We start from the raw sequence: 10,650 nt of genomic DNA, 5'->3' as shown, positions 1-10,650 counted from the left end.
CTGCCCTAGGTGGGAAGTTTGTACAAGGTAGTGCAAACCGTCCAGATAATGCAACAAAATTAAATTTCATTCAGCTCCATATGGATTTCCAGTTTTCCCAGCACCATTTGTTGAAGAGGTTATTTTTTGTCCAGTGTATGTTTATGGCACATTTTCTAGTATGAGATAAATGTATTTATTTGGTTTTGCCTCTGTGTCTTTTATTCCATTCCATTGTTCTTCTTCATGTCTGCTTTGATACCAAAATCATGCTTTCTTTGGTTACTACTCTAGGTCTGTAGTATAATTCAAGGTCTGATACTTAGATGCCTCCTGCTTCACTTTTGTTACTAAGGATTGCTTTGGCTATTCCGGACCTCTTGTTTTTCTGAGTGAATTCATGACAGCTCTTCCTGTTTCTGTGGAGAATATCATTGCATGTTGGCTCTAGACCTCACTTTGAATGTCAAGTGCACTGGTGATTGCCTGTAATTGTATGGGAAGCTCAAGCAGGAGAATCATAAGCTCAAGCCCAGGTGTGGCGATGTAGAGAGACTGTCTCAAAATAAAGAGTTGAGAATGCAGCTTAGTGTTAGATTGCCCCTCGGTTCAATCCACAGTCTTGCCCTCACTGTCATTTCCTACTAATCATGTCTAGTTTCATTATACTTATGACATTTTTCTGAGAAGGTCATGCTGTCTTACAGACCTTTGTACCAACTTCCATGTAAGATGTTGAGTCATTATCCTTCTAAAAATTCAGGATATCATACTATTTGTAAATTCTCCTGGGGTAATCTGAGCAGGTTAGGCTAATTCAATGCCTGGGATACTATTCAATGAAGTCAGATTTTTCTTACACCTCATGCAGTAAAGGATGCCCTACTGGCCTCATGCAAACCTTTCCTAGCTAGAAAGCTAACCAAACCGCCACCATCAAAGTCTTAAATGTAAGCCAGGTGTAGCAACACAAGTCTATAATCCCAGCAACTCAGGAGGCTGAGACAGGAGGATGGAGAATTCAAAGTCAGCCTCCACAAAAGTGAGGGGCTAAGCAACTTAGTGAGACCCTGTCTCTAAATAAAATGCAAAATGTGGCTCAGAGGTTGAGTGCCCCTGAGTTCAATCCCCAGTACCAAAAAAAAAAAAAAAAAAACTTGAATTTAAATGTGCATGGGTATACTCAACCCATGAATAATAACCGAGGCACCCATTTTACAAGATGTGTTGTTTGTGATTGGGCTCAAATGAATGATGTATTATACTACTTACATCTGAAATATAACTGCCAATCAACAGGATTAGTGGAGAGAATAAATGTCTTAGCAACAGATATGGTCCCTAATAGGTGCTCACATTGGTTGACTGAAGTCCTCAGAAAATTTTGACTTCCAATCCAGGATGGTGGCACATGCCTGAATTCCCAGCGACTCAGGAGACTGAAGCAGGAAGATCATAAGTTCAAGACCATTCTGAGCAACTTAGTAAAACCCTAAGTAACACCGTGAGGCCCTATATCAAAACAAAAAATAATATGTGAGTTCAGGAACAAGAGAAATGAAACAATTGTCCATTTCAGATTAATTATGATGGACACATGATAACTGTGGTACACAATGTAAATTATAAATCATTTGTTTTACGTTTTAATTTTATAATGAATAATTTTTAAAATTGTATAAAAATGCTAAAATTTTATATATTTTCAGAACTTAATATTTTAAAAGGCACATGAGTAAAAAATTATAAAACATAAATATAAATTATGTTCCTTATAACAGATATCACAACTACCAGAGATACTTTGAAATCCTAAGTTAAAATACAAAGGCAAATACACAATTTTACTTCAATATTCATTGAAAGGATTGTGGCTCTGGTTGAATCACCAAATTTTATATTTATTTTGTGACTCTAATATTTTAATCATTGATCAGAGCATTAAATAATATGTATTTCCACTTCCTCATATTAAAGGTTAATGAGGTAGTGTCTCTAACTGAACAAGAAAGTAATTGCCCTTTACCAACTAAGGAAAGAAATATAAGGGTTTGCTCTTTGAAAGTGGATTATTACCAGCATCTTAGGAGCAATGATAGAGGAATAGCAGAAATCCGCAAATGAGAGGTGACTGAGGAAAAAATACATGGGAGTGTGCAATTTTGGGTTAATTCTGATGATCACAATCATCCCAAGGTTTCCCTACCACACTGAAGGTGTAGACTGCCAGAAATACCAAGAAGAGGGGAGCCTGCAGTTCTGGGTGATCCGAGAAGCCCAAGAGGGTGAAGGTGGCTTGGGAGGTTACATTTCTCTTTCAGAAACATGTTTTCTTTCAGTGAGATCTGTAAATTGTCTTGGAAATAAAAGAAGGAAAGCGATTGACACCAAAATCATGCTTAATCACCCCCTAAGCAGATTATGAGGTGAAACAAGATGAATCTCTTTTATGACCCCCAAAATTATCCAGTATCAAGACAGAAAGAATTGAAGTTTCAGAAATATGATTTGAGTGAATTTTACTTTCTCAGAAACTGTACTACTAATTATTCTTATATTCTGCAATGTAATTTGAAAATATGCAAAGATAATCATTATTAGTTCAGCAGTTTGAACAGAAACATATGATCAATGTACAATGTACAATATTCAAATCTCAGTGAGCTTCATTAACTCTTCAAGAATAATGTCTATTAAAATGAAATAGTCATTTTGGTTCTGTGATTACTCATAAAAAGTGCAAGCATTTGAAATAGATTCTATAACTAGTTTATTTAATAATGATTTTTGCTTACATTATGACACCCCAAAAGAATAGTCCATATAATTTTCATTTATATCTGTGGTTTAATTATTCATTTAGCATCTTAATCATTATTCTGCCTTAATTGAATATATCAGACATAGGAGTCTGTATTTTCCTTTTTTCAGTATCAAAATTTATCTGTTAAACTGCTCTGCTCTCTGGATGAACAAAGGGAAACTTGAAGAAGCCATAATTAGCTGAGGCAGGAGTATTGCAAATTTGACCCTAGCCTCAGTAACTTACAGACACTGTCTCATATTTTTAAAATAAGTATAGGGCATGGGGATATAACTCAGTGGCAGAGCACTAATGTTGCATGCACATGCCCATAGGCTCCATTCCTAGCACTACCCACAGCCCCCACAAAAATAAAACCATTACTTGACCAAAAACTTACCAATATTAGATCATCAATGAACCCAATTTTCTTGAATCCCTATCAAATTGTTATCTGGTCTCCACTGCCATTTTGATTTGCATTGGAGATAGAAAATTTAATATTTTAATTTATAAATATCATATTTTCATACTTATTTTTCTAATTATCATTATTTTGAGGTAGGGACTGGGGATTGAACTCAGGGGCAATTGACCACTGAGCCACATCCCCACCTCTATTTTGAATTTTATTTAGAGACAGGGTCTCACTGAGTTGCTTGGTGCCTTGCTTTTGCTGAGGCTGTCTTTGAATCTGTGATCCTCCTTGTCTCAGACTCCCTAGCTGCTCTAACTATTTTGATTACCTTTTAGAGAATCTTTAGAATGTCAAATGGGAAGAAAGTGATGAGAGTCTCAGAGACGTTTCGAATGTTGGCAATAAGGTGAAACATACAGACTGGAGATCACAGAAATGTCTCACTTGGATATGAATAGGCATGATGAAAATCCATAATCGCCCACAAAAACATTTTCTCTTTCTTGGATCTTCTCTTCTTCATCCCATTAAGTCATCTGAAGCCCTCATTCTGCTCTTCTAATACCTGTCTGCCCCAACCCCCTGAAAAAATTGGAAGAAAATGGTAAGATGTTGTCACTAAATTGAGAAGACATCCAGGAGCAAAGGGTTATTGACACAGAGAGATTGTAGGGCTTTCCCTGATTGGTGCTCAGTTATCATTGTCAGATAAATTAGGGAACCCTAGTTAAATATGAGTCTCAGATAAATGATGAAGTTTTTCTGTATGTGCTAAATATTGCATGGTGTATACTCAGAGAAAATATTTGTTTATCTGACGTTCAAATTCAATTTGGTATCCTCTATTCTTGCTAAATCTAGCAACCCTATATCCAGAACAACTTAGTATTTTATGGCAATCAGCACAACCAGTTCATCTGAGACCTTTCTTTAGTACTGTGAGCAGGGCTCCCTCAACCACATTTCCTTTAATGAGGACCCTTTCTCGTACTATCATTTCTGGTAAAACTTCTTTGGTTCTATAATCAAGAGATAGTTTCCAGATGTTCCAAAATGGAGGTCTCTCTATGGGCCTGTGTTCAGATATCCAAGGACTTAAATATCATTGGGAAGACAATCTTTTTGTAGTTATTTCTGTTTAAAATTATTTCTGATTGCTTCATCTTACTATTTCTAAACTTCAGTAGGACTTATCTTCTGTGATGCATTATTCTGTGTAATAGGAGGCTAACTTGTGAAATGTACCAGGTATGGCAGAATCTCTGGCCTCCGTTCACTAGAAGCATCTCACTGACTCCACCCATTTGTGAAAAGCAAAAATCTCCAAATTTATTTGAAGAAGAAAGATTCATAATCTTCTGTAAAGAACTATTTCTTTATTTCCCTGATTTGGATAGCTTTTTGTGTTTCTTCTGATTGCTACTTAAGACTAATGCACAATTTCCATATCAGGATTCATTTTCCCTCAAATGATATTATTTTACAAATTGAACAATTTGTATTTTCTTTAAATATGGGTAAATGTGATATTTAAAAATACTTCTTATATTTTTTTTCTGATAGTTCTTGTTTTGTCCCTCATGAATCAGCTTTATGTCCGTGCTCTAAAAACATATTTAGATCATGTTCTCTTTGTTAGATTTCCTTAGAAGATTCACTTAGTCCTTTCAAATACATTTCATTTAAATACCTATTTCTCTTGCAAACTCCTTTAAATTCTACCACACACAAGGAGATATATATTCCTGAAAACTCACAGTGGCCTAACTTCTCCCACTCACAGTGTACTTCTTCAAAGTGAGTTTCTCCAAACAAAGCTCTCGAGAAAGAGCATGCTTCCTATTCCCTCAGTAACCCCATACATAACGTGTGCAGTGACTCAAAATTTTCGAAATTGTTTTCCCATGAAAATATGACAAAACCTAGGTCATCTTCTAAAAGCCTTCCTTAGAAAACATCATCTGCACTTTCTCAGACCTATGAACTTGCTTCCCGGTGGGAAAGGCCACCCCACTGGTCTTGAGAGAGCTCATTTGGGGAGACACAGTATCCTTATTTCTATTCCATCTCCCTTCGGGGTCTTGTCCTAGAGGAAATTGGTTGCCTTTTCTCCAGGGGCCTCAAAACAGCTATTAACACTAAGGACTCATTTCTGATGTAATCCTTGTTTCGTGGAAAATGTAAATGAAGTCAACAGCAGCTTTAGAAACATTTTATGTGAAAGTTAACTCAGTTGAATACCATCTCCCTCTGCTCCATGATTGTTCTCCCACTCCACAATTTTTTTTAGAATGACAGGTAGAGCAGAGATTATAATTTTTTATTTATTCAACAATTGTCTCAAATTTCTGCTATGCCTCTGTTCTTTGCAAAGTTTCAGTGCCCTTTTATTACTCTAACCAGCAGCAGGTAGATTCTGCCATTATGTCCCTTGACTACTTGGTTACGTTCTTGCCAGAGATACTATGTGGATATCTTTCTTCATATATATTCAGTATAAGACTACAGATGCTTGGAATTTGTTTCTTCCTGTCCCAGGAGCTAAATCTGACTAGAACCAGGATCTCTTGATGTCTAATGTTATTATAATATCTCAATATCCTATAAAAATATATGCTATTATTCATAGAATGATTTCTTTTTGCTTCTGATTTAGAACATGACTTTCAGAAATTTATCCTGAATATTGAAATCCCAAATATCTACAGAAGTCAAAATTCTTGATTCTTTTTTCCATCTCCAGTGATATTTGTTTTGATTATGCTTTTGTTACTTTTATATTCATACATGTGTTTTCATATATGTCTAAGATGTTGTCCTATAATAACTCTTTACAAAAAGCAACATATATCTTTTTGGATATACATAAATATCATAGGATGGATACACTTTTTTTTTCACATGGTTGAGAAAAGAGGGAATGGAAAATGCAATCATATCACGTTACCAAAATAAATATGTTCAAACTAAATCAAAATAAATCAGTGAATACATTATATAGAGACCAAGTTATTCTCCAGTTAGTAAATCTGAATGCATATTTAAGATCCTAATACTGGCTCCCCATGTCTGGTCTAGTGAATTTAATATATCTCAATTTTCTTCACAAATTTTAGTTCCTGCAATTATTAGTAACTTATTATGTATCTATCTACTGTTAATGTGTATTTGTCAAACAGATCTGTGAGATATCTCACCTATCTTTAGAGTATCATTTATGTTATTTATACATCAAAATATTACTGAGGTAGGGAAACTTCTATGGAACACTTTATGATTCCTCCTGACTACATTCATTTTATGCATATTGTCACAATATCTGCAAATTAACCCATACTTATCCATCACTAAGACCTTGGTGAGGTGTGGTTGTCTATATGTACATTGGTGTGGTTTTCTCTCCAACCAAAATGTGGATTTCTGGTGATCAGAAAAGGTTTCCCCTGTGTCTATCCTCACATATCCACATGGTCTCTCAAGACTGGACATTACAGAGGAAAGTATCAAGTAGGACACTTGTCTTTATTCCCTTCATCTGGAATGTTTGTTCTCACTCTGTTCTCACCTTGTTAGGAATAAGAATGTGTCCAAAGTTAAGTTTACTTATTAATAGTCAAAGCTACTTAGGATCACAAAACTTATCTTCTACTCTTCTAGGTTTACCTTATCTAATAGTGCCCTTAGGTTTCTGGTATTACGGTATAAATAGTGATGAACTGGAAAGTATGAATGAAATGTGAAAATTCAGTATAAAGAGAGTGTTAATATGAACTCAATATGGACTTAAATTCTTTCTCCTGACAAAATTCTACATAAGAACATTGATAACTTGAATCTGTACCACAATTTATCTATTCTAAGACAGTTTCATCTCTTATGAAATCTCTATAGTTGAAGATATTTTACAATTAATAGTAAAGATGTCATTGTAATCTCAAATCATTAATTAGCAAAGTTTATTTCTTGCGAGCATGTGAACAGTACTGAATATACCTTGTCAAAATTTAAGCTCAATAAAATCTTAGGAGGTTAGAACAACGAGTAAGTGTTGAAATGTAGGAAAACAAGGATTGAAAAAGTGAAGATAAAATTTCCAAATTAAAAAATGAGGGTTGAAACACCAAGTCTAGTGTTTTTGAATTGGGTCTATTGATTTTCTAACTTTTTATAAATACAAGGTTAGAAACTTCATTTTAAAAGCAAGTCCAAGTAGAAACGGTCATAATTCATAGTGTATTTACAAAGGAAGAATCGATGTTCCACAGGAGAAAAGGCTGAATTAAGAAATGTTCCTGAGAAACACAAAAACGTGACAAAGATTATCTTATGAAGACAAAATACACATGCAAGATGAAGGTTAGAAATCTACTTACAAGTGAAAGTATTTTATCCTCAGTAAACTGTAGATGTAACATGAATATAAGAAGTTCAGACATGGTAAAAGCAATAGTCTGCTACTCATCATAATGGCATTTACCTGATCAGCAGTGATGAATAAGAACAGAAACAGAATCCATAGAGAAAACTATAGAATGTATTATAAATAAGTGATTATAAAAAGTGTTAACCCATGACATGAAACTTTTCTCCTAAGATTTTTATGAAATTATTATTATTACGATACACATTTTTCATCCCTTAACCCAAATTATGTCAACACCCTGGATAACATTTTGGAGTCCACCACTTTTCTGAGAGTTTCTTTCAAATCCTTGTTCCTCAGGCTGTAGATCAGGGGTTTCAGCATGGGGATCACCATGGTGTATAAGATTGTGGTCACTTTGCCAATGTCCAGACTAGTGCCAGAAATGGGATGGCAAAAAATGAACAGGATTGTTCCATGGAAGACGACGATGGCTGTGAGGTGGGAGGCACAGGTGGAAAAAGATTTGCGCCTCCCCTCTGCAGAGCGCATCTTCAGGATGGTGATGAGGATGGACAGGTAGGAGGTGAGGATGATGGTGATGGTAATGATCTCATTGAAATTGACCACAATGAAGAGCAGCACTTCATTCACAGAGATATCAGAGCAAGCAAGATTCAAGAGTGGGGGTAGGTCACAGAAGAAGTGGTTGATCACATTTGACTTGTAACCTGGGATCTCAAGAGTTAAGCACAGATGAATTAAGCACACACTGGACCTCTGTGATTGCATAAGTAGAAAATAAATGGAGTTGCACCATGCAGCCCTGGAAAGAAATGGATTTGTCCTTGGTAAAGATGTTGGTCAGCATTTTGGGCACTATGATTGAGGAGTAGCAGAAGTCCATAAAGGACAAGTGGCTGAGGAAAAAGTACATGGGAGCGTGCAGGTGAGAGCTGAGCTGGATCAGTGCAACCATGCCCACGTTGGCCAGAACTGTGACTCCGTAGATGAGAAGGAACACCAGGGAGAGAGGGACTCTCAGCTCGGGGACATCTGACAATCCCAGGAGAATGAACTCTGTCACAATGGAACAGTTTTCCTTGGCCATTTTACCAGATATCAGGTTGAGAGAAACATGGCAATTTTTTGCTATTCAGGGAAGAGAACAAAAAGAAATTATCCTACTCTTAAACACATGTATTTATGGATCGTGAAAGAAACATAACTGCCAAATTTGGAAATATTACATAATTATGCAAATAATCTAAATTGTGTATCTCAGTAGAGTTCACTGTTGAAATTAATTTAAGCATCAGGAGTAATATTAAATGATTCTTAGACATTAACTACCCTGTACAGTTCTGATGATCCTTTGAATCTGGTGGTTTGGCAGACTGTCAAAGAGATTCAATGACATGCTATTAGTTACATGGAAATTTACTTCAATTTACACAAATGTTAAAAGTTATGTCCTGGTAGTGTAAAAAAATACCATACTCTTTTTATTATTTAAAAAAAATCTATCAGTAGCATAAATTTATACCATAGTTATCTAAATTCTATTGTTGGGAAATGTGGTTTCTGTGAAACTTGCGGTTCATGAAGCCCCTTTAAAATTATAATAATTCAGAATGAAAAAGGAAGCTTAATATATATATTCAAAGATACATAGTTTATCAAATTAGTGAAGCTATGATTTCATTGTAATAATAATTATGAAGTACTATAATGTCTCAGAAAGAAGAAACACCTGTATAATTTTTTAATACATTAAGCAATATTTATTGAAAGTCTTAACATTTTGAGTGATAAATACTAAATGATTTTTAATTAGATATTTTATTCCTAGTAAGATGATATCAGAACTAATTATACTGCAAAATCAACAAAAAGCTATGTTCAATGGTACATTATTGTTTGTGACTGTTTTGACAAAAGTCAAAACTCAAGTTGTTTAAACTATGATTCATCATATCTTTCGTAGAAATGTACTTTTACATTATGTTTTGAAATGATCAATTTTAAAGAACAGACACCAGTAATACATAGAGTGTGAGGTTTTATGTATAAATGAGAATGTATGTGGGGAACACGAATAGAAACACCATGTGTTATGTGTTATCAACTTTATTTGGCTCCGAGCCTGATATAAAAATATTTTAACCACATTAAAAAATAGGTAAGTGAAAACTTTCTCAGGTCCCCACAGAGTTATTTTGGTAAAGGAGTAAAATTGTGTATTTCATGTAAGTGGAAACTACCTTCAGTTCTTTCCCTTAAGGAAGAGGCCTATGGAAGTTGAATGATCATACTCTCTGCCTTCCTTCTTACCTTGTAGGAATAGATGCTTACTTCATTAAACCACTATAATAAAAATTGACTGAAGATGGTCAGGAAGAGAAAAAGTCTGATGTTTTTTATGTATCTTGAATCAATTCTGATGAAATGGAAAAAAATGTTCTTCTGAATTCATGGTTTTCTTGTGTCTCATTTATTTAAAAAATTAAGATATTTGTGGGAATGGGAATGAAAAATCCTCTTTAAAAGTTCTCTTCCTAATGTTCTATGGTAAAAGGAACAAGTCTATGATAAATCCATAGAAAATTCAAAAGTATCCTCCTACACTGAGCAGAGGACATCATGACCACCTTGCAGGCACATTCACAAGCCCCTCAAGATTGGGGTAGCCGTGGCAATCACCAGATCAACTTTGGTCATTGTAGATCTCAGAGAATGTTGCTGTGGCAAAAGTGGGGGAGAAAGAGAAAAAGAGAATGTTTACCATTTTTACTTTGAAATGTTTATATGCATTAGTGTTTGATGTTGCAGAATAAACCGTTGCAATCTCTTCCCTGTTTCTTAAACCAAAGAAAAAAATAACATTTGAAAAGTAAGGGCATGAGATAAGTGTTCTCATAAACATTCTCTAAGTCAAAGACAGTGAGTTAGGCATATCAATTATTTTTTTCTCAAAAAATACATGTCTTTTCATTTTTAAGTAGAGTCTAGTTTTAGTGAACAAACCTGTCGTATAGATGTTTCTTCCCTGGAACTGAAGGTGTTAGATGTGGATAGAATGCAATA

General features: G+C 34.9%; 1 protein-coding gene across 1 annotated transcript; it reads right to left on the bottom strand.

The window, feature by feature from the left end:
* Positions 1-7,848: 7,848 nt before the first annotated feature.
* Positions 7,849-8,674, bottom strand: LOC306639748 (olfactory receptor 5L1-like; the record flags this gene model as incomplete). The annotated part of the gene is made up of 2 exons (XM_079103504.1): positions 7,849-8,301; positions 8,381-8,674. The coding sequence occupies 2 exons, from the start codon at positions 8,672-8,674 to the stop codon at positions 7,849-7,851; spliced, it is 747 nt and encodes a 248-aa protein (XP_078959630.1).
* Positions 8,675-10,650: the final 1,976 nt, after the last annotated feature.

The sequence above is a fragment of the Sciurus vulgaris genome, assembly GCF_902686455.1.
Source record: "Sciurus vulgaris genome assembly, chromosome: 11".
NCBI lineage: Eukaryota > Metazoa > Chordata > Mammalia > Rodentia > Sciuridae > Sciurus > Sciurus vulgaris.
This window is presented reverse-complemented; position numbering and strand designations above follow the sequence as displayed.